The sequence below is a fragment of the Paroedura picta genome, chromosome 1 (genome assembly GCF_049243985.1).
Source record: "Paroedura picta isolate Pp20150507F chromosome 1, Ppicta_v3.0, whole genome shotgun sequence".
NCBI lineage: Eukaryota > Metazoa > Chordata > Lepidosauria > Squamata > Gekkonidae > Paroedura > Paroedura picta.
This window is the reverse complement of record NC_135369.1, coordinates 198,722,279-198,747,233: the sequence shown is the minus strand read 5'-3', so window position 1 is coordinate 198,747,233 and position 24,955 is coordinate 198,722,279. Positions and strand designations below refer to the sequence as shown.

Sequence of the window (24,955 nt, the reverse complement as noted above, 5' to 3'; positions counted from 1 at the left end):
GAACCTCTCTTTGTAATGCTCTGCCCCCTGGACTTTGCACAAGTATCTCAGGGGAACTGACATGCTTTTCTAGGGAAAGGGCCCTGGAATGGGAGGTAATGTTTTGGAGATCGCCAGCTTTGCTTGTGGAAGTCAATCTGGAGCCCACCTGTTGCATAAACAAAGGCCACCTGATAATAATTTCTGTCCTTGCTACAACTTGTGTGTGGGGAGGGGCAGACATCCTAAGGCCAGAGATTATGCTGTCAAATGAAGGCCCACAGCTCAGAGCATCTACTTGATATGCAAAAGGTCCAAGGTTCAATCCCTGGCTCGTCCAGTGAAAATTACCAGGTCTTAGGCGATAAGGAGGACAGCCGCTGCCAGTTTGCCGCTGTGATTCTCTGATTCTGTGGACAAGACTGTCTTTGGACTGACAATCTGATTTGCTACAAGGAAGCTTGCGTGTGAAGCGGTCCTGTCTGGAAGGCCTTTCCACTACCCGAAGCGCCACTTAAATCAATTGGGGAAGGGGGGGGATCTGGCTCTTTGGCAATTCTTTGGCATTTTCTAGGGGATCCAGAAGGATCCACTCTCAGGTCTAATTTACAGACAAGAGATCACAATCCAGCCTCTGACTCAGCCTAATTTTTTTTTAGACAGAACAGCTTCCTCTGAGGCTGAATGCACTTTTACTATTGTGAAGACCCGTTGGCACAACTGCAGGTCTGTTTGGAAAAAGGCCCACATGAAGTCTTGCATGCGTCTTGTGTATAAATCACATCGCCCATATAAAAATGTGCACCCTATACAAATATATACCATTACTAGAAAAGTGGCTAACACCGTTGGCCAAGAGCTTATTTGATTTTGCATCATGTCCCTCTGCCATGCCCTGACCCCAAACAAACCCTCTGCTGCCCCTGTCCCCTGAACACATGGTTTCTGGATGCAATTGGCTGCCCTTTTCAGTATTCCCTTGCCTCCTGAAACTGTTTGTAATAGTCCCCCTCTGAAGGGTTCTCTGTACATTTCTGCCCATTGTTTGGAGGGCGGGCTTCATTATATCGGCTCCAGTCCCCCTTGCAGATAATCCAGGGCAGGACATCTACTTTGTAATGTAGCTCTGCCGAGAACTCGATGCTGATCAGGTTGGGTGTCCCAGCTCCCTTCCCGCGCGTGATGAGCCTCAGGCTGTCATCGTAGCAGCAGTGCTGCGCTGCCAGGGTGGTGCTCTCCAGGGACAGCAGGGAGCGGATGCAGTAGCGGGCAGTGGGCTTGTAGATCTCCAGCTTCTCCTTTGGCCCACTGGCATCTTTCCAGCGGAAGGTCTTCCGTTTAATCCGGTCGTAGATGTCTGCGGTGCTGTAGGCTACTTCTGTGGGGTATGCGCAGGGACAGGCTGGGAGGTCGTTGAGCACTTTGTGCATGTACTTCTTCAGGAATTCACTCTTGCAGCTCATCCACCGCTCACAGTTGTCCGTGTCTAGGGAGGAAGAGGGATGCGAGAATTGGCAGCTGGTTGGGTCTAAAAATGCAGCCATCTTGGAACAATGCAGGGGTCCCAAGACTTTCTGAGCCCTCGAGCACCCTGACCCAGGGTGGTGGGCACAACTTAAAAGAACCATGTTGGATCAGGTCAACAGCCCATGCAATTTGGAATAGTGGTTAAAGTGGGTAAGGGGCCGTGGCTCAGTGAAGATTGGAAGAGCCTGTCCATACAGAAAGTCATAGGTTCAATCCCTAACAGCTTCATATAAAAGAGTTGATGTGAAAGACCTCTACTGGGAACCTAAAGAGCCGTTGCTATTCCGAGTAGGCCTCAAGGGACCAATGCTCTGATTCAGTATAAAGCAGCTTCAGTATAAGGCTGAGCAACTGGGCCCAGAAGGCGAGGAGCACATGGAGAGCTGTGGCATGGTAAGGGGCTTCTCCCCCTTCTTTTGTCTCTTCAAATTGAGGCAGCCCTGTGTGTGTGTGAGGGAGGACAGTATTTGTGGGTGAGGGGAATTTTTGTAGCCTGTTAGAGAGTACTTTGTTGAATTAAATATTGTTAAGAACTGTTCCTGTGCCTGATTGAGCAAATGTGTGCTGGGGGTGGTGAGCAATAGAGGCATTACAAGTCCTGCCCTGTGCCTGGCTGTGACCTGTGAGTTAAAGGCTCCTCCTCACGAGAGGCATGAGCCTTTGGTGTGAGCTGAAGGGATTTGTTGGGGGGTCACTCTGACTACTTTATCCTGAAGATCAAGATTCTAGAGTCAAGGAGACTCAATGCCCACATCCAGTCACCTGCAAGGAATGTGCCATTTTTCTCCTTCCTGAAGAGAAGATGGACTACACTTGTCATGTGTAAATTGGCTGGGCTCTTAGAAGAGAAAACTAGGAGGAGGAGAGGATTTAAACACTGCATGAAATCTAGCAAAGAGTAGATTTTATTGATAGGAGCAGTGCAAACCTGCATATAATGGAGGAGAACAGTCCAAAGGAGATTTATTTATTTATTATAATTATATTTGTATACTGCCGCTCTCGGACTTGCTGTCTTGCGGCGGTTTACAAGATGCAATAAAACTTCTATTCATAAAACAGTCAGAATCCAAACAATAATAAATCCCCAATTACAAAAACATAAAAACAAGGACATAAAAACAAGACGGCGGATTAACGTAAAAGCTTATCCCGACCTCACAAGCAGCTGAACCAGTATGGGCTGGCAAGCCGGAGATGTAAAGTTAGAAATAAAAAGATGGGCTAATTCAGAGTGGATCAACCAGTGCATGCAGGCCGATCTAATAGCTAAGCCTGGAACCAGGGGAGGGGGGATACTGACTTCCCGATGGAGCCTCCCTTCACTGCCGTAACACGAACCTTAAGGTGTTGAGCGAGATGGCACTTGGCACCATTGAAGCTCAAGAACAGATTTCAAGCCCTTGCAGAGAAGATGGAAGCAGCACTGAGGGTAGAGGGAGAACCTAAACAAATTGAAAGATGGAGTGAAGAGGGCAAGGGGACAGGAAGAAATGGCATTCGAAGGAAAAGGTAAGTGTTGGTCTTCAGTGACTTTCTAGTGGAGGCAAACCGCTGGTTGCATTGATGGTGCCAGCAGGTGAGGTTTGGATTCTGCGACCATGGGATACATTTTCTAGAAGAAGGCTTCACTTATCCATGTTCGGGAAGAATGTGTTTGGCAGGAACCTGTGGAGATTCATCAGGTGAGCTTTAGACTGAAGTCACAAAGGGAAGGAGATGTACAACATAGGGATTCTAATGTAGGAGAGCAAATACTGATGGGCCCACCTGGGAAGGATGGGTCAAACAGAACCAAGGGTAAGAAGCTGCAGATGCCTATATACTAATGCTCAATACATGGACAATAAAAAGGAAGAGCTCAAGCTTCTCATGCAAACAGAGAGAGGTGATTTAGTAGGCATTACAGAAACTTGGTGGAATGATTCCCATAACTGGAATGCAGCAGTGGATAGGTATGAGTTGTTCAAAAGAAACAGAAAAAGAGGAGGTAGAATAGTGCTGCATGTGAGGAGAAGGCTTGCCTGTCAAGAGAGGAGAGTGATATTTCATTGGAAAGTATCTGAGTGAAGATAAGGGAGGAAAAACAAAGAGTATAATGTTTGGCATCTGCTATTGCCTACATAACTAGGGTGAAGATATAGACACTGTCCTCCTTAAGCAGACTGACAGACTTTCCACGCAACAGGACCTTGTAATTAAACCTTCAATTTCCCTGATGTGTGCTGGGAAACAAACTCTGCTAAGCGTCCTGAGTCAGGAAATATTATGACCTGCTTGGCTGACAATTTGATTTATCAAATGCTGGAAGAACCTACAAGAGGCTTGGCCATACTTGACTTAATACTGACCAAAAGGCAAGAGCTGGGGGATGGGGTGAAGGAGGTAGGGACCCGGGGGGGGGGGGGCGGAAGTAACCATGTCCTCCTAGAATTCCTTATAAGATGGGTGGCTAAGGAAGATCATACTCAGATGTGTCTATTAGACTTTTGTAGGGCAGACTTTAATAAACTCAGAGAAATGATGAAAATCATCCCATGAAACAGAATGCCTAAAGAGGTGGTGAGCTCCCCCTCACTGGCAGTCTTCAAGCAGCAGCTGGACCAAGCCCTATGAAGATAGGTTGAGGGACTTGGGAATGTTCAGCCTGGAGAAAAGGAGGTTGAGAGGGGACATGATAGCCCTCTTTAAGTATTTGAAAGGTTGTCACTTGGAGGAGGGCAGGATGCTGTTCCCATTGGAGGAGGGCAGGATGCTGTTCCCATTGGCTGCAGAGGAGAGGACACGCAGTAATTTGGTGATCCAAGGAAGTCAGCATGGATTTGTCTCCAACAGGTCCTGCCAGACCAACCTAGTTTCTTTTTTTGACCAAGTAACAGGTTTGCTGGATCGGGGAAATTTGGTTGATGTCATTTACTTGGATTTTAGTAAAGCTTTTGACAAGGTTCCCCATGATGTTCTGATGGATAGGTTGAAGGACTGCAATCTGGATTTTCAGATAGTTAGGTGGATAGGGAATTGGTTAGAGAACCGCACTCAAAGAGTTGTTGTCAATGGTGTTTCATCAGACTGGAGAGAGGTGAGTAGTGGGGTACCTCAGGGTTCGGTGCTCGGCCCGGTACTTTTTAACATATTTATTAATGATCTAGATGAGGGGGTGGAGGGACTACTCATCAAGTTTGCAGATGACACCAAATAGGGAGGACTGGCAAATACTCCGGAAGATAGAGACAGAGTTCAACGAGATCTGAACACAATGGAAAAATGGGCAAATGAGAACAAGATGCAATTTAATAAAGATAAGTGTAAAGTTCTGCATCTGGGTCAGAAAAATGAAAAGCATGTCTACTGGATGGGGGATACGCTTCTAGGTAGCACTGTGTGTGAACGAGACCTCGGGGTACTTGTGGATTGTAAACTAAACATGAGCAGGCAGTGTGATGCAGCGGTAAAAAAGGCAAATGCCATTTTGGGCTGTATCAACAGAGGCATCACATCAAAATCACAAGATGTCATAGTCCCATTGTATACGGCACTGGTCAGACCACACCTGGAGTACTGTGTGCAGTTCTGGAGGCCTCATTTCAAGAAGGACGTAGATAAAATTGAAAGGGTACAGAGGAGAGCGACGAAGATGATCTGGGGCCAAGGGACCAAGCCCTATGAAGATAGGTTGAGGGACTTGGGAATGTTCAGCCTGGAGAAAAGGAGGTTGAGAGGGGACATGATAGCCCTCTTTAAGTATTTGAAAGGTTGTCACTTGGAGGAGGGCAGGATGCTGTTTCTGCTGGCTGCAGAGGAGAGGACACACAGTAATGGGTTTAAACTTCAAGTACAACGATATAGGCTAGATATCAGGAAAAAGTTTTTCACAGTCAGAGTAGTTCAGCAGTGGAATAGGCTGCCTAAGGAGGTGGTGAGCTCCCCCTCACTGGCAGTCTTCAAGCAAAGGTTGGATACACACTTTTCTTGGATGCTTTAGGATGCTTTGGGCTGATCCTGCGTTGAGCAGGGGGTTGGACTAGATGGCCTGTATGGCCCCTTCCAACTCTATGATTCTGTGATTGTGATTCTGTGATTCTATGATTCTGTGGACAGGTACTTATCCTGGATACTTTAAGCTGATCCTGGATTGAGTAGGGGGTTGGTCAAGATGACCTTTATGGCCCCTTCCAATTATATGATTCTATAAGTTGGATTAGTGTATAGGAGACCCTGGTTTCAACCCCCCCCCCATTGCCATGGAAGTTCACAGAGTAATCTTAGGCCAATCATACTCTCTCAGCCTGACTTCACAGAGTGGTTATAAAGCTAAAATAGAGGAGTGGAGACCAATATATCTTCCCTCAATATGATCCAAGCAATGGTTACCTCTAGATTGGCTTCTCTGGGGCTTCCTTCCATCCCTTCCCAACTTTCGCCTCGGTCTGCCCCTTTTCAATGGCGGGTCTTCTCTTACGCTGTAGGGGGCTGGTGTGTGCATCATCTCCATCCCATACAGCATCTCTGGGGCTCCCTTCTACCAGCATGCTCCCCTTACCAGCCTCAGCCTCCCTCTGCTCCTTTTGGTAGCGCAGCCTCTCCTGTGTCATAAGAGGCCAGTGTGCGTGACACCTCCCTCTCGCACGGCTTCTCCGGGACTCCCTGCTCTCTGTGCAGTCCTTTTGCCAGTCTTCCCTACCCCTTTTGGTGGTGTGGCTCCTCCTTGGCCTTGAAGGGCCGATGAGCGCGCCACCTCCTTCCAGCACCCCTTTCCCTTTCCCCGGCCCATTCTGCAGTGGAACAGCTTGTCCCAAGTCGTCCTAGGAAATTATTCTCTACTGCTGCTTACCCACTTCAAATAGTTTCGTAGCGTTGAACTCTTCACTGCCCACAAGCAAACTCACTTCAGTGGCTGCTGTTCTGAAGGTGTCTTCAATCCCTAAAAGCAATTAAAAAAATTGTCATGGACAATACCCAAGGTGGGAGAAAGAACATGACCCTGCATCCTTACGCCATCCCTGCTCACTGTTCCTTATAGTCTTTACATTTGTGCTTTCATAGTTAGTAAAATAAATCTCAAGGGGATAAAATTTACTTGTGGGTCCAACAAAGACAGGAAAGCCTAACAAGCAGAAGAAAGGGCAAAGCTGATCTGACCCCCTCTCTCTCGTCGTAGAACAGGATCACAAAGTTGGAATGGGCCATAGAAGTTATCTAGTTCATCCCCCTGCTTAATACTGGATCAGCCTAGAGCATCCCTGACAAGCTTTTGTCTAGCCACTGCTTGAAGACTGCCAGCTGAGGGGAGCTCGCCACCTCCCTAGGCAGCCCATTCCACTGCTGAGCTGCTCTTGATTAAACAAATATTTCCAAATATCAAGCCAGTACCTTTCAGCCCATGATGCAAGCCCCCATGGCTGCAAGTCCTCTCTTCTGCTGCCAATAGGAACTACCCCCTGCTCTTCTCTAAGGGACAGCCTTTCAAAGACTTCACAAGAGCCATCCTGATCCCCCCCAGTCTCCTCTTCTCCAGATTGAACATTCCCTCATGTCCCTCTGCTTTTCCTTCTACAGCTTGCACCCCTCCCAAAAAATCTTCTCTCCATCAAGTAATAGTATTTATATGGGGAAAGTTTCTGAGCCTTCATAAAACATCAGCAACAATTCTTGCATTGTCTAGAAGCTAATTCGTAGGACAGGATTTCCCCCATTATTCTATGCTCACAATGCCAACAAGTAGATTCTGAGCATAAAAGTTTGCCAGCTACTGTGTCAATGGATTTCTGCAAAACACAGGATATTCTACTGGCATTCTTTTGACAACATGACTAGAATATAAGCCAATGGATAGAATATAAGAAATGGACGTTAGTGCCCGAAGAAACCGCCAATGGAAGAACAGCAAAAGCTCATCCCAGTTAATGGGACATACTGATGATGGAAGCGTGTCTCCGTGATCTATGCAGGTAGGGACGGCTCGTGGGTGTCTTTCCTACACAGTTGGATCATTTGTATGTTCTCTGAACAGTACAGGAACTTCTTGTGGAAGTTCCTGAGCCATATGGAAGGCGGTATAGAAATCAAATCAATCAATCAATAAACGGCTCCCATGCAGCAATGCTTTGCCTGGAAGTCACCATGTACCAGACTGGATCAAGGCAACTTGAATCACCACTCAGCCACATAAGTTTCCTAGATGACTGTGGGGCAGTTACGCTCTCTCAGCATAACCTGCCTCCCAGCGGCATTAAAGAAGACAATGGTAGAGAGATGACAAGAACAGTAAAATATTCTTTCATTTCCCATTGGGGAGAAGACTAAATGAAAACGAATGCAAAAGATCTCTTCCGGAAACCCTGGGAAGCAACTGCCAGTGTTCTGACACTGAAAGGCAGCTTCATGTCCAACTAAAGTGCATAAGTGGAACATCAAGAGTGCCGCACTACTTCTAGAGCATGGCCAATAATCTTTTGTTTTAGCTGGCTACATGCAACAGGAGAGCAATAGGCTTTTCAAACGAAACTCAACATTCAGAGGCACTAAACCTCTGAATCCCAGAGCCAGGAGGCAACATGAGGCCTCAGCCTCTTTGATCTATGGTCGTTCCTCTAGAGCAGGGGTAGTCAAACTGCGGCCCTCCAGATGCATGGACATGCTGGCAGGGGGCTCCTGGGAATTGTAGTCCATGGACATCTGGAGGGCCGCAGTTTGACTACCCCTGCTCTAGAGGAACTGGTTACCTACTGTGTGAGACGGGAAGCTGGACTAGATGGAACACTGGTGTGAGTCAGCAGGGCTCTTTTTAGGCTTTTATATATCTCTGAATCTCCAATCCAGGAGGTAACATTTATTTATGAGATCTTTATACCGACCTCCCATACGGCTCAGGGTGGTTCACAAAAAACATTGCAGGAGTAATACATAGAACAGTTTAAATGTATAACACAGTCATGACTAACATATCAACAGTGAACTAACTGGCTTCAGACAGAATGGCAGTCATGACCAGTGCTCCAGTGGCACTGGATCATGCAGTGCCCTCTACCTCCAGCCCTGAAGGCTCTCCAGAGCACCAGTGGCACAGTTGAGCCAGTTTGAGAGCATGCTGGCAGAGTGTGCAGCTGGCGGCTCACTGTCAAGCTAGATGGGGCACAGCTAAGGATCCTTTGTCTGATGATGACTGAGCTCAGGTATAGATACAGGAGGGTGGCAAAGCTGCATTTAAAGGACAATGGGACCTTGAGAGCGTTGTAGGAGCAACACATGTGTTCCCTGCCCCTAGGCCCAGACTTCGGTTTCTTGTGATCCTACAGTAAAGTTCTGCTGGACTGAACTTCTGGATTTTGATCTTGGCTTACTCTACTGCAGCGGTTCTCAACTGCTTAGTCTTGTTGACCCAAACTGTGGCTATGGTGGGGTCACCACACGCACGCCGGCAGCGTGCGCATGCGAGTATGCGCGTGCGTTCACCCGCGCGTGTGGGCACACAAAGTTTGGGCGCAGCATGGAGGTGGCCATGGCTTCTCCGCTGCTGGCTGCCGCTGCCTGCCACCTGCTGCCGCCGCCGCTTTCCGGCCACTTCAGAGCGCTGCGGGTGGCTGGCAGGTGGGCGGCGAGGAGGGGCGGGTGAGGAGGCGCCGCAGCACCCGGAGCAGCCTCTGGAGAGGCCCGCTTGAGGGCAAGGCTTGGCGGCAGCGCGGGACCCCAAGGTTGAGAACTACTGCTCTACTGACCTATGACGCTCTCTCAGCACCCGGTAACCTGACTCCTGAGCCCTTGTTCCTGCAACCTGCTCTGGCACCTTCTCAGGCCCGACTCTCCTGCTCTGGCACCCCGCTCTCCAATTGCCTTCCTGACTTGAGGACTGCCCCCCCTCCCCGGTACCAACCTCTGACATGCTCATGGATTTGGCTCTGCCTTTCTCTCCCTAGCTTGACTATGGACTCTTTTGTGGCTTTTCTTTCAGTCTGTGTTTTGATTGTGGCTTTCTGGCCACAGGTGCAGAGACTCGACTAAGTGCAGCCTGGCAGAATGGCACACCTTCCTCAAGGGCAGTCAAAACTCCCTAAGCACTTGGGCCGGGTGTGAGCTAGCAGATTTGTTGGAGAGTGTGTATTAATCTCACTTTGTACCACCATCTCATAGGCTTTCATAAGGTCTTATAAGATGTTATCAAAGCTTCATCGCGAGTCTTCCTCCAAACTCTCTCATTTCCCCTGTGGACCAGAGGGCTCATTTGAGGCAGAGGCGGAGAGGCCATCAGGGGTCAATCACATAGATGGCGGCTGACATCCAGCTATGCCAGTCATTGATCTGCTCATTTCGTGAATTGCCAAGAAGCACCGGGTCCCGCGGCGCATTCAGAAATCCAACTGGATCCAAAGTCTCCAAGGGCGACAAGGTAATCTCCCCAAAGCTGCAATGTTACAAAACAGGAGATTGCCCTGCCAGAAAACCCTATCTAAACAACACGTTGGCAAAACACCTTCCAAAACACAATAATCTTACAGGCCCTCTACTTGAGTGGGAGCCAGGAACACATCACCTGACATGCTGTTCTCCAACTGTGGGGCAACAGGGGCAGTGCTGGATGGCTTCTCATGTTCTTATGTCTGAGGCAGTGATGCTCTGTCTTCTTGGTGCTTGGATGGCAACAGCAGGAGGGTTCCTGGAGTTCTGGCCCTGCAGGCAGACCTCCTGATGGCAGCTGAGTATTGGCTACTGTGTGACCCAGTGCTGCACTCTATGGGTCATTGGACTGATCCAACATGGCTTCTGTAATGTCCTTATGTCTAAAGAAGTGATGCTCTGTATTCTTGGTGCTTCAGAGGCAACAGTAGTTGAAACTCCTTATGGCATCAGAGTATGTTCAAGGTTTTGGTTTTTACCTTTAAAGCCACCCACTACTTGGTCCCTACCTATCTGAGGGACCACTTGTCTGCTTATGCCCTCTGCAGGAGCTAATCTCTTGGAGGTCCCTGGCCCCAAGGTGATACACCTTGCCTCGACCCAGGCCAGTCCCTTTTTGGCCCCAACCTGCTGGAATGAGCTCCTGGGAGAGCTGAGGGCCCTGACAGAGCTTGCACAGTTCTGCAGGGCCTGCAAGACTGAGCTCTTCCACCAGGTCTTTAGTTGAGACCAGGACTAAGATCTACTGGTCCCCTCCTTAGATTCCAAGGAGGATGGCTGCCAGGCGGGGAGGGTGTTATGGAGTATGTTGCTAATCTTGTTAGATTTTTATACTGGTTTAATGGGGTTTAAATGGGGTTTTATACACATTGTAACCCGCCTTGAGTCTACAGAGAGTAGCAGGCTGTACATGTAACAAATACATAAATAAATATGTGACACAGAGTGATACTCAGTATTCTTGGTACCTGGAGGGCAAGGGTGAGAGGGTTTCTGTAGTTCTGGCCCTGCTGATGGCACCTGAGATTTAGTCATTGTATGACACAGAATGTTGGCCTGGATGGGCCATTGGCTTAATACAGCATAGCTTCCCTTATGTTTTTACTGGCTATTATTATAATTTATGGATAAGATTCATTTAAAGTTTTTTTTAATTGCATGGAGTTTGAGGTTTGCTTAATCAATATTTTTGGCTATTGTTTTTCAAGTTCCCTTCCCTCTTTTCTTATGGGTCCCATTATGCACACCCCAACCCTGTGTCAAGATCCTGTGTACCTGTTTTCATGATCTTGCCATGTAATGTTTTTTGGCCTGATTATATGTAATGTTTCCTTGAACGATTTTATATTTTCTGGTGTCACATGCTTCTAAGCTTTGGCTATGTAATGTTCCCTTTGACCTGGGTGTAAACTGCACGGAGCTTTTATTCTAATCCCAGGTCAATTCAGTCCCTGCCATCTCCACTGAATGCGATTTCCACTTTGATTTTGTCAGATTTAAATTTTCCCTCTGCAACAAGCATGATAGATCCAGAGTGACCCTACCTTTATCCTGCAATATCCTAGAGTGGATATAACGCCTCAATATTTGAAGAATCAGATTGAGAAAGCATGAGAAATCATGCGGAGCTCTGGCTGCTTCGAATTTGTTGCTGACTCCATGGTAGAGAAGCCCTGATTGGCCAAGGCTGCCCAGGTGAGAAGCTTGCCTTAAAGGGAAAGCCCCTAATTTCTCTCAGCAGAAGCTCCCAGAAGTCCTAACTTCTGTCGGTAGAGATTTGCCTCTTGGGTTTTTTTCTCCCTCCTCTGCTGTCTCCAATCCTCTCTCCCCAACCCTTCAAGAAAAGAACGAGAGGCTCAGGTTGTGCTTGGCTCCTCTGCTGTCTCGAATCCTCTCCCCCCCCCTTCAAGAAAACAAAGAAAGAGGCTCTGGCTATACTTGGCTCCCCCTCCCCTTCTGAACTCCCCTACCCACGTGCAGAACACTTTTCTCTTTCAATGGGGGGCGGAGAGGAAGACCCGAGTTCAAAGCGATCTGGATTCAGCAGGATCCACACCAAAATAAGTGCAGAGTCAGCCCTGTTTTCAACCTGTGCTTTAATGGTGCAGTCTGTGTTTTTTCACAGCTCTTGCTTGCAGGTGTTTTATTCTGACCTTGCTGGATTTATCTATGCTCTTTGAAATGCCTGTAATGTCTAGAAGTTGGCATGCAGTTTACTCTGGGAAAATTGAGAGCCTGGCACACTGATGAGCCTCAGAAGATTCGAATTTGGGGGAGGGGTTGTGAGGGTAACATAAAAGTAGGTTTGTTGTTTTGTTTGTTAGTTCTAGCAAGGAATGTCCTTACTTCTGTTTGCCATTTTCTTCAATAAAGAGAATTCTTGTTTACAATGGATCTGCATATTGGGAACTCAATGGAAGCTCGACAACCCTGCTCCACGCCTCAAAGTTGTCACTTACTCACGGCAACCCACTCAGGAGAAGTGAACACCAGCACCTGTCCACGTTTTTTGTTTGAGCAACAGGGTAGCAAAAAAGCTCTCTGATAAGCCACCCAGGCTAAACTGCACAGTCTGAAATGGTTAGTTTAAGATCGCTATTTCACACTGGCCAACCCTGTCGACTAGAGCAGTTCATGACAAGGTAATTCCCCAAAGCCACAATGTTACAAAACAGGAGATTGCCCTGCCAAAAACCCCTGTCTAAAAACATGTTGGCAAAATGCCTACCAAAACACAATTATCTTACGAGCCCTTTAGTTGAGAGGGAGCCAGGGGCACATCACCTGACACACTGTTCTCTAAATGCAGGGCAACACAAGGGCATGCCCAATTTCTCACAGAGGACAGGCGTGTGAGCTACAGGCATGGAACAGTCAGGAAAGCCTGCTGGGCAGATCTAAGAGGGTGCATAGAGTTTGCGGACTTCACGCGTTTAAGGCTTGAACTGGGAGGTAAAAATGAGAAAAGAGAGCCTTGGGGAAGGGTGGAACAAACTGGCAGGTGTTCTTCACTGACTTATTTTCCAGGATGCACAGCCACATAAACAAACAGCAATCAAAAATAGAAAAAAAACTTTAAAGGTGAAAAAGTTGGTGTCGATTACATACAGATGCCCTTGAACAGCCTTATAGGTTGGATCCAATTAGCTTTTCTACTAGTGAAAAAGAGAGGAAGGTGTCCTGGGACGTGGGTGCCTGCAGGAAAACAGAACGAGGGACAGAGCCACGCTGGTGCAAGTGGTCTCTAAAATGGTGGGCGCAACTTCAAATGCAAGAATAGAGACTGGGGATGACATAGAAGACAGGAGAAAAGAAATAGGGACTTCCCTGGACTTAGGAAAGAAACCGGGGCCACTCTGGAGAGTGAGAGGGGAGGGGAAGGGAAGGAAAACGCACGCCTCCCCACTCAGTTGCAGGAGCGGAGCCAGCGTGTGAGCCCTTGGAGAGAAGCTGTGGGACGACTGCGAAAGAGGAAAGAGTGGCAGGCAAGGAGATGGAACGTCTGAGAACCAGAGAGAAGGGGGGAACGGGACCAGGAAGGGAGGAAAAGAGGGCGGAACTTTGGGAAACGGGCAGTTAGAGAGAGGGGAGGAGAAGGAGGAGGGAGAAAGGTTGATGGATGGTGACAAATAAACTTCATTGAAGCCAATACGCCTGGAACTTTTCTCCTATTACCAAAAAACAAAACGGTCCAAAGGGGTGGGGTGAAGGGACAGGGTGCGCAACCCACTACAGGAGGTAGTCCCTTTTGAACACCAAAAGACCATGCTGAGGCTCATGGAACCTGCTTGGACAAATGCCATATGGGACGGGGTTGTAATAGGGTGGTGGTGGAATTGTTAGGTGATTGGGAGACAATCTGGCTGGATCCAAGCCAGTGATTAGAGCAGGAGTGGCTGCTATCAGCAAGTTCCTTTCAGTAGCACCTCTAAGACCAACAAAGATTTATTTAAGGCATGAACTTTCGAATGCAAGCACTCTTCCTCAGACCCTTGCACTCGAAAGCTCACGCCTTAAATAAATCTCTGTTGGTTTTTTGTGCTAGTAGACTCTGATTTTATTGTGCTAATTCAGGCCAATACGGCTACCCATTTGAATCTTCTTTTCAGTATGCTATGTAGCCTAAAGGAAACTCTGATTGTCTATGTCCACCTGTCCCCAAAAGCAGGCCAATGCCCCCAGCATGCCACAGCAAGGCACAACAGTCGTGCGATACTTTATCTGCCTTTTGTACCTGGCCTCATAAACTTTGGAGCAGTCCCATTCACAATAAACGGCTGGCCTTCCCTCCCACAGGATGTGCGAATGGCTCATGAAACTAGAAACCAGGTTCTGGCCCTCTGCCCGGCACACTATCTAAGCTTTGAAGTTTCAGAAAGGTCAACGGATCCTTAGTGGGATCCTTAAGTGAGCGCCACCCGTTTTTCTCAATTTGGGCTTCTGTTTAGTGCTCTGGGGGGAAACGCTTGGACAAACTTTTAAAAAAACTTTCCACATCGGAGCATGATTTCTAGATGCATCTTTTATGCATTTAATGCAACATGACGGAGCTGTTAGAAAAGAGCAAGGGTCCGGTATCTCCTTAAAGATCGCTAAATCTGGAGGACAATTTGGTGATCCAAGGAAGTCAGCATGGATTTGTCTCCAACAGGTCCTGCCAGACCAACCTGGTTTCCTTTTTTGACCAAGTGACAGGTTTGCTGGATCGGGGAAATTCGGTTGATGTCATTTACTTGGATTTTAGTAAAGCTTTTGACAAGGTTCCCCATGATGTTCTGATGGATAAATTGAAGGACTGCAATCTGGAATTTCAGATATTTAGGTGGATAGGGAATTGGTTAGAGAACCGCACTCAAAGAGTTGTTGTCAATAGTGTTTAATCAGACTGGAGGGAGGCGAGTAGCGGGGTACCTCAGGGCTCGGTGCTCGGTCCGGTATTTTTTAAATTATTTATTAATGATCTAGATGAGGGGGTGGAGGGACTACTCATCAAGTTTGCAGATGACACCAAATTGGGAGGACTGGCAAATACCCCAGAAGATAGAGACAGAGTTCAACGAGACTAGATGACCCATGAGGTCCCTTCCAACTCTATTATTCTATGATTCTGTGAGGTGAGCAGTGGGTGCCACAGAGGTTGGTACTGAGTCTGAGAATTTACAACATCAATGATCTGGTTGAGAAGGTGGAGGGGCTACTCATTAAATTTGCAGATGGCACCAAACTGAGAGGAGTAGTTAACACCCCAGAAAATATGGAGTTCAACAAGATCTGAACACTTTAGAAAAGTGGGGAAATGAGGACAAGATTCAATTCAATAAGGATAAGTTCAGATTTCTGCATCTGGGTCACAAAAATGAGAAGCCTGCCTAATGGATGGGAGATACACTACTTGGTAGCAGTGTGTGTGAACAAGATCTTGGGGCACTTGTGGACTATAAGCTAAATATGAGTAGATAGTGTGATGCAGCGGTAAAGAAGGTGAATGCAATCTTGGGGAGTATCAAGAAAGGTATTATGTCAAAATCGTGAGATGTTATAGTTTCAGTGTATACTGCATTGGTCAGAACCCACCGGGAGTATTGTGTGCAGTTCTGCAGGCCTCACTTCAAAAAAACGGTTGTGGACAAAATTGAGAGGGTGCAGAGGAGAGAGACAAGGATGATCCGCAGCCTGGAGACCAAGGTCTATGAGGAAAGGCTGAGGCACTTGGGAATGTTCAGCCTGGAGAAGAGGAGGTGAAGAGGAGACAGGATGACTCTCTTATCTTGAAGTATCTGAAAGGTTGTCACTTGAAGGAGGGCAGTGAGCAGTTTCTGTCAGCAGCAAAGAATAGTGCCTGCAGCAATGGATTTAAACCACATGTACAATGGTACTGGCTAGATATCAGGGAAAAAATGTTCACAGTCAGAGTAGTTCAGCAGTGGAATCGGCTGCCTATTGAGGTGGTGAGCTCCCCCTCACTGGCAATCTTCAAAACATAGCTGGACAGATAGTTAACATGGAAGCTGCATTAGATGGCCTATATGGCCCCTTCCAACTCTATGATTCTATAATTCTATGATCTGTGAACCAGGATAGTGGCTCATCCAGTCCAACACTCTGTGTCACACAGTGGCCAGAAACCAGAGATGATGAGGAGGTCTACGACTGGGGCCAGAAGTAGACCTCCTACTGTGGTCCTGCCAACACCAAGGATACAGAGCATCACTACTCCAGACATACGAACAAAGCCATGTCTATTGCCCATTCAGTCCCAGACATTGTGTAAGAGACCTCCAGAGGACCTCACATTGTTATCCCCCAAGCGCCAAGAATAGAGCATCCCTGCCCCACACAGAATGTTCCATCCATACCTTGCAGCTAATAGCTACTCATGGACCTCTGCTCCATAGGTTTATCCAATTCCCTCTTCACAGTCTATGACTGTAGCCGCCACCACTTCATTACTATTTGAATGAAGAAGTAATATTGTAAAGTGCTTGGAACACTGAAAATGCTATATTGATATTCAATGTATCCCACATTTTTCTACAGTTCCATGTTGCTTGTTGTTTCATTTCATTATTGTTAATCTAAGTTATCTGTATTGTTTCTGTTTTATGTGAACCGCCCTGAGCCTTCGGGGAGGGTGGTATATAAATATAGTAAATAAATAAATATGGAAAAGGGAAACGTTAAAAGGAAAGTACAATGATGAGCAAGGGTGTGGCTCAGCGGTAGAAGGTTCCACGTTCAGTCCCCAACATTCCCAGTTATGCGGACTAGGCAGTAGGTGGGGGGATAGACTTCTGCTTGAGATACTGGAGAGCTACTGGCAGTTTGTGTAGACAAGACTAATGTCAATTGATTGATGGTCCGATTCAATATGAGGCAGCGTCATGAGTTCATCTGGTTCCCAGAATGATTAAATCTAAGCAAAGTCTCGTTGACCAAATTCAATAAAAGCACACATCTCCTATCTTGGAGTAGGGATGGGCACGAACTTAAAAATTATGGTTGAATTCAGGATTTGTGGTGGCCCTTGAATTGAACCCCAAACCAAGCCTTGAACCAAATTGGCCAGTTTGGGTAGGGTAGGGTAGGGTGGGGTGGGGTGGGGTGGTGGATTGCCTGCCTATTTCATTTTAAAGCAGGGGGGGTGAAACATACAGGCTTAATGGCTAGCAGCCATGTAGACTGAGCTGCTGATGGGCAGTCCTTTTCTCCGCCCATTCCACTGGCAGTCATTTCACTGGTCCATTTCTCTTCCCACTGCTTTGAAACAGAGGGAAGAGAAACCGGCTGTTGAAATGGCTCGCTATCATTTTAACTGAGGTCAGCTTGCGGATCTGAACTGCGTAAATAGTCTGAGCAGCTGAACAGAACCATGCCAAATTTTGGCTCGTGCCCATCTCTCTCCTTGAGGCTTCAATACCATGTAGGAGGCATTCTGTGGAGAGCATTTGTCTTAAGTGAAAGAAGGTCCTGAGTACCTCCATTTGCAAAACCTCGAATGCTGCTATTTTTCCCGGTCTTCTAATTCCAAGGCATTTTTTCCCAATAGTACCCAAAAGCAATTAGAATGTCAGAATCCATAATTTCCTTAATTTCCCCATCACCCCACCTAGTGCATATTGCAAGAAATGCAGTCATTTTCTACTAAATGGTCATCATTTGGCCAACTTTGGGTTGGGAACCTCCTGGAACTTTGGGGGCAGAGCCAGGAGGAGGAAGGGACCTCATCAGGGTTGTGCCGCCACACAGTCCACCCTCCGAAGCCGCCATGTTCTCCAGGGGAACCAATCTGTAACCTACAGGTCAGCTGTCATTCCAGCAGATCTTTGAGCTCCAACTGGAGCCTGGCAACCCTAGATCATGAGATTACAGGGCATGTAGAATCAACAACATAGTCCAAAGTCCTGCAGGGAAAAACCGAAAGCTGACATTCACAGTTGAAAAGAGCAAGAGATCAGTAGTACTTTAAAGACTAACAAAATTTGTGATAGTATATGAGCTTGTGTGAGTCACTGCTCACTTCTTCCGATATTATTTGAAGTAAAGATCAGTGATGCGGGAAAGCTCATCCCCTGCAACAAATGCTGTTAGTTTTAAAGGTGCTCCTGGACTCCTGCTCTTTTCTATGATTACAGGCATACTAACATGGCCACCCATCTTGATCTGACTGAAGAAGTGCGCAATGACTCACAAAAACTCATCCCCTGTCACAAATTCTGTTAGTCTCTAAGGTGCTCCTGGACATTTGCTCTGTTCTACTGCTGCAGACAAACACAGACACCCATCTTGACATTCACAGTCTTGTAGAAGCACAACAAAGTTCCAGAAATCAGGTGGCATCTACTGCTACGTTTTGTCACTAAAGGTAGTACTCTTTATCAGTCAACTGGGTTGTACCAGTTTTATCATTCCAGTACAAGTCATTCAGCAGAGCCTTACCGGGACAATTGGGCCTGTCGCATGTTCGTGATTCAGTTGCTGTGCAGGCGTAGCCACAGGCCCGGGTGCGCCTCTGGTTGCCACTGCCACAAGTGACGCTACAAACAGACCATGAACTCCAGTCTCCTTCCCCCTCTATATAATCTGCAGGTAGAAGAACAAAGGTATGTCCTAAAATAGACAGGCAAAGAGCAGAATTCGTTTTGCTATTGATGGGTTGGCCACAGTAAGCACTGTGGGAGGGCTCGTCGTTCAGTGGTAGAGGCTCTGCTTGACATGCAGAAGGTCTCAGGTTCAATCCCTGGCAGCATCTCTAGTTGCAAAGACCAGGCAGTAGGTGATGCAAAAGACCTCAGTCTGAGTCCCTGGAGAGAAGCTGCCACTCTGAGTAGATAATACAGACCTTGACAAATCCTTATGCATTGTTGTTCCTCTATATATTTCTGAAACAGCCTAGGGGTGGGGCATGTCCGGCTGTCCAAGTTAGAAAAGGGCCAATCAGGGTGCAACCGGCTTTGCCCTGATTGGCCCTGCCCCTGCAGCTCCCGCCCTCCGTCCCTGGACTCTAGCCTCTTTGCTCTCAGATGCCTCAGTGCCTGGAGCCAGCAGCAGATAAGGGGAGAGGCCCTGGGCAAAGGGTTGTGGTGGAAGGCTTGCGAATGAGGGCCTCTTGGCCTGGTAGGCTAGGCCTGCTGACGAGGGCCTCCCAGCCTGCTGACTGACTGCTAAGGAGCTCTGCCTCGAGCTGCCCAGCCCCCACCCACCCCACTTGATCCGGCTGTGAGCTGCGGCCCAAAGCCACCTTAAGCTACCTGGCCAGGGGAGGGGACCCTTTCAAGGTCTGTTCTTAGGAACGGGCTTTGAAGCTAATAAAATTTATTTTATTTTATTTTATTTTATTTTATTTTATTTTATTTTATTTTATTTTATTTTATTTTATTTTATTTTATTTTATTTTATTTTATTTTATTTTATTTTATTTTATTTTATTTTATTTTATTTTATTATTTTATTTTATTTTATTTTATTTTATTTTATTTATATACCACCCAATCCCCGTTAGCTCAGAGTGGTTCAGAACATTTTAAAAGAATACATAGTAAACAATAAAACAAAATCTTTCCTAAAAACTGCCTCCTGTTACTTGTCTCCTTGTTGGGATTAATCAGATTTTGAGGGGCTCCTTTTGATGGATGCTTTGAGTAGGGAGACTAGCATCTCATGATGTTATTACCTGGCCTCAACCATAGGCCTGTTGGAACAGCTTGATTTTGCAGGCCCTCAGGAACTGTTTGACATCCCAGAGGGCTCTGACCTCTTCAGACAGAGTGCTTCATCAGGCTGAGGCCAGGGCCAAAAATGGACCAGAATGGCAGGTTCGTGTGCACGTGAAAAATTTATACTTGCCTTCCCTCAGGCAAAAGGAATCTTCACTAGAATTAATTAGATCAAAATACAGGGTTGGATCCAGCCAGCTTTTCCATTTAATATTTCCATTTAATAATACTTTATCCCCCTCCCATGTGTCTTTTGTCCATGAAGGTCTCATATAAGACACATTAAGATACATGAAACTGCCTCCCACTGCATCAGGCTCCCTTGGTCCATCTAAGTCAGTATTGTCTACTCAGACAGGCAGTGGCTTTCCAGGGTCTGGAGCAGAGGGCCTTCAAATCATCTCCTACTTGATCCTTTAACTGGAGCTGTCGGGTTGAACCTAGAACCTTTTGCAGATGCTTTGAGCCATGGTCCCTTCCATGATCCTCGGCATATCCTTTTTTGGTGGTCAAAGAGGAGCCTCCTCTTTTCTTTTTCACCAGCAGAAAAACCCAAGGATCCCCTCTACAGGATTCCCTTATCTGAATTCTACTGTTCAAAGGGAAGGGCCGTGGCCCATTGCTTGGTCCGCAGAAGGCCCCAGATTCATTCCACAGCATCTCCAGTTAAAAGAACCAGGCAGTATGTAGTAGGAAAGGCCTCTGTCTGAGACCCATGGAGAGCAGCTGCAAGTATGAGTAGACTATACTGACTTTGATGGACCAAGGGTCTGATTCAGTGTGAGGCAGTTTCATGTTCTTCATGTGTCCTTTTCACATTCCCATTCTTTAGCGTCAGACCTGCCACAACTGTTCTCACTTCTCATTTCCAAACGCTCACAAGAGATCTTGAATTCTTACCATATTCTGGCTGTTCTTTGGATTCAAATGTCCGGTGACTGGGAGCATGCCTATCCCATCCACCAAGGGGATTTAAGAAGTTGCTGTCCTTAGCTGTGTGATCGTACTTGTCACTACTACTCATGCGGGTGACGGTGGGTGCTGATCTCTGCCACCAGTTCCTCCAGTCTGGTGAGGGGACAGGCCAGCTGGGTTTACTGCTTTCTTTTTGGAGCTCCTTCTCTGATTCGGTGTCAGGCCCATCAATGACTTCTATAGTAACCTGAAGAATTGGAGAAAGATGGTCAAGAAACATTCAGAATACTGAAGATTCCCCCCCCCCCCAAAGGGCTTATGTTGTCTGGAAATGGCCGCCTAAATCAGGGGTAGTCAACCTGTGGCCCTCCAGATGTTCACAGACTACAATTCCCATGAGCCCCTGCCAGCATTTGCTGGCAGGGGCTCGTGGGAATTGTAGTCCGTGAACATCTGGAGGAGCACAGGTTGACTACCCCTGGCCTAAATGGCTTTGTGGAAAAGCCATGCCAATGATTTATGTCAAATAAAGGATGGCTTTAGCACTCTGTGGCCAATCCAAGTTGGGACCCATCAGTAATCCCACTGCTATGTTCAGGGGAGGAAAAAGGGAGACCATATCAGATGCAAACATTCCTTCATGTTTAGGCAATTATTTAAAAATATTATTGTAAGCTTTGTAGAAATGTTTAGTCAAATAGATATTATGTTTAATGACTGTATACAACAGGGCTCCCCGACTTTTTTGAGCCAGCGGACACCTTTGTATACTGACATAGCATGGCAGGTGCAGCCACAAAAGAAGAAGAAGAAGAAGAGTTGGTTCTTATATGCCGCTTTTCCCTACCCGAAGGAGGCTCAAAGCGGCTTACATTCGCCCTCCCTTTCCTCTCCCCACAACAGACACCCTGTGGGGTGGGTGAGGCTGAGAGAGCCCTGATATCACTGCTCGCTCAGAAGAGCTTTATCAGTGCCGTGGAGAGCCCAAGGTCACCCAGCTGGCTGCATGTGGGGGAGTGCAGAATCGAACCTGGCATGCCAGATTAGAAGTCCGCACTCCTAACCACTGCACCAAAATGGCTGCTACAAAATGGCCTCTGCAGCGCACCCTTAGTTGCTCAGGGAAGAGCCTTGTGGTGTGGGGCCAGCTCCTCCTGAAACAACGCTTTAAGAAAATTGGCACAACTAATCAAACATCCAGTGGGCCATCAGAGGCCTCACCTGGTCCAACCCACTTCCTAAAAGCACTTGGCAGGCCCTGGGACAGGTGCTGGTGGGCACTGTGTTACGGAGCCCTGAGGAAGAAAATCTTTTGGGAGATGCAGCCTTTTGCCTCTATGAGACACATTAACCCTACAAAGAGTACCTTCTCTTGATTAAAAAATATAGAAACTTGTTGTCCTATGCACATACAGAGAAAAGAAGGAAAATCGGCCTATACAGTTAAGAAAAAAAATGAAGTGACGTGGTCTTTGTTGCAGTTCTGGGTATTAAAGTGGGTCTGTAATCCAAATAAGGTTGCTGTTGATGGGAATGGGGGAAGATAGAGCTTTAGAAAAAGCTGGAGGGAAAAATGAAAACCAGGCCTGTCTGTGAGGAATCTAGCTTGAAGACAACTCTACACTGGAAGAGGAAGAAGAATGGGTGTATCTCCCCCCCTCACAGCTACACCAACACATCTCCTTGGCCTTTTGTGTGGAAGCAGGGGATCTCTCAGGACGGCTACTCATCTCCAGACGACAGAGATCAGTTTCCCTGGAGAAAATGGTTGCTGTGGAAGGGGGCGGACTCTATGGCATTCTGTCCCACTGCGGTCCCTCCTCTCTGAACGGTGCCCTTCACAGGCTCTCAGGATATCTCAATGTCCCACCCGACCCTGGCAACCTTAGGGAAACTAAAGAATAGAAGGAATGGTTTAAACAGGGTAACATGAGGCTAAGGTGACCAGATTGTCCCAATTTTGGAGGGACATCTGGGGGTACCTGGCAAATTGTTGAAATTAAATATATATATATATATATATATATATATATATATATATATATATATATATATATATATATATATATATTACAATATTATTTTTGCGTTCTATGAAACTTTTTGTTGCTCAATATTGTCTCGGGCATCCCTGATTTTTGCCATGATGGTTTCAAGCCGACCAGAGAGACTCCATCTTGGTGTGTGTGTAACCTCTTTTGCTTTATGACTCTGTAACTGCTCTTCGAACCTCTGTCCCCCTTTGATGACCCTGAGCTTTTCACACTGCATTCTCCCCTGCTGTGATACGGTGTTGCAAGTACCCCTGTAAACATCTTATCTGCAAAGAGAGGCGCTAGTTCCACCAAGGCCGCAGAGCCAGGGAGGGTCTGGGAGAAAGCCCAGGATGGCACCTGGTGGGGGGAAGATTCCTCCCTGGGAACCGGGCACCGTTTGGGCGGGAGAATTGTACTGATAACTGCTTGCTTTCCCGATATCAAACAGTCTTGATTTCAGATGTTAGAGGGATCAGAACTACTTCCAATTAAAAGCTTTCTATTAAACCAGAAACCTTGTTGTGAGTCTGTCTGCCTTTGACACATATAGATCAGATTTTTAATCAAGAAAGCCCCAAATGCCCACCATAAACTGACCCACAATTTTGTTGTCCATCTGCATGACACTGAAGCTGTGGTGTCTGTGGACAAACAAAAGAAGGAAGATAGATATCTAAATTCATACTCCACTTTCCTCTGTGATCACTATTGTTGTCCCCTTCACTTTATTTTCATAACAACAATCCTGTGAGTTAGGCTGAGAAAAAGAGAGAGAGATTAGCCCAAGCTCATCCAAGCTAGCTCCTGAGGAGGAGCTGCAGCTCATTGGTAGAGCATCTTCTCAGCATGCAAAAGATCCCCGGTTCGATCCCCAGCATCTCCAGTTAAAAGGATCAGGTAGGAGGGGATGTGGAAGACCTCAGCTTGAAATCCTGTAGAACTGGTGCCTGTCCGCGTAGACCAGTGGTTCTCAACCTGGGGGATGGGACCCCTTTGGGGGTCAAATGACCCTTTCACAGGGGGTTGTGGCAGGGCAAGCAGCTTGGCTGGGGGGGCACCATCCACACAACAGCCTTGCAGGATAGATCAAGATAGAGCATTCCTCTGTCTGGAGCAGTGGGAAAAGAGTGAGATCGGCATGATGGGGGGCAAGAGGCAGAACTGAACTGAGAAACCCCAGGAAAAAAAACAGTTTATATACAATCATGAACACTGGATCTTCACGCCATTGGTCAGTTTTGTTTCAATTTCTAAGAAAGAACCCTTGCATAATTTTATGGTTGGAGGTCACCACAACATGAGGAGCTGTGTTAAAGGGTTGCGGCATTGGGAAGGTTGAGAACCACTGGTGTAGACAATACTGACTTAAAGGAAGGGGGGGGGGTCTGATTCAGTAGACGTCTGATTCATGTCTATGTGGCAGAAGGGTGGTTCAGTCCTGAGTCTCCCAGATCCTGATAGACACTCTTAACTACTATGCCATGCTGGATCCTACTTTAAGCCCAGTTTAGGCCATATTTATTTATTTACTTACTTACTTAATATACACCCCACCTTTCTTCCCAAGGGGGACCCAATGCTGCTTATTTTGCTTACCTCTCCTCCCCTGTATCCTTACAACAACCTTGTAAGATGAGTGTGACCAACTGTTATGGGTTAAACAGGTTCTGGGTCTGTTCAAACAGAATTCTGTGGAGAGGGTCAGTTAAGAAATGACCGCTGGGAACTGACAGTTGAGGAAGGTTAGCACTGACTGAGGACTGGGAAGGAGGCAAGGAGGAATGAGAGTGTCACAGAAAATCCCCACTCAAGCCAAAAAGGGACAGCGTCTAGTGAAGAGACGTGGTCACTGCCTAGTGGAAAGGGAAATAGCTCTAAAGAGAGGAATGATCCCTTGGTTGGTTCATACAGGAGGATTTTGGAACTTTGTTGTCTGTTCCTACCATCTAAACATGAAATGTCAGTGAAACTCAGAAACCTACACTTGAGTGTTAAAGCAGACGCCGAAAAGAAAGCCGATCTCCTCAAAGCTTCACATTCTTTGGATAAAAGCAAAAACACTTGTTGGCATTATATCAACTGGATTTAGTGTCATTACAAAGTTACCTCAGTTTTTATTACCTGTTTGCCTCATACATCCTTCCCCTTATTCCACCTGACCTTTTATCTTCCAAGTTAAATAAAGCATTGTGTTTATTTTAAACTCCCAAAGGCCTCTCATGTCCCATTTCAGAAGTAGAAGATAGGAAAGTGAGTTTGCCCCTCCCTCCCCTACTCGTCCTCCCCCTCTTTCTTGCTGCTTCTGGGCACTTACCAGGGTGGGAGAAGAGCCAGCCCCTAGTCTGTGGCACGATATTAAGGGTGAGACAGGACAGCAGGCAGAGGGCTGGCCCC

At 46.9% G+C, this 24,955-nt stretch overlaps 1 protein-coding gene across 1 annotated transcript in view; it reads right to left on the bottom strand.

The window, feature by feature from the left end:
* Positions 1–247: 247 nt before the first annotated feature.
* Positions 248–24,955, bottom strand: part of ISM1 (isthmin 1) — a 62,713-nt gene continuing 38,005 nt past the window's right edge. Inside the window, exons 3-6 of the mRNA XM_077316131.1 lie at positions 20,511–20,772; positions 18,334–18,477; positions 6,338–6,427; positions 248–1,465 (exon numbers count right to left, since the gene is read on the bottom strand). Of these exons, the coding sequence (XP_077172246.1) occupies positions 948–1,465; positions 6,338–6,427; positions 18,334–18,477; positions 20,511–20,772 (1,014 nt within the window). The 3' untranslated portion in view covers positions 248–947. The remainder of the gene's footprint in view (positions 1,466–6,337; positions 6,428–18,333; positions 18,478–20,510; positions 20,773–24,955) is intronic.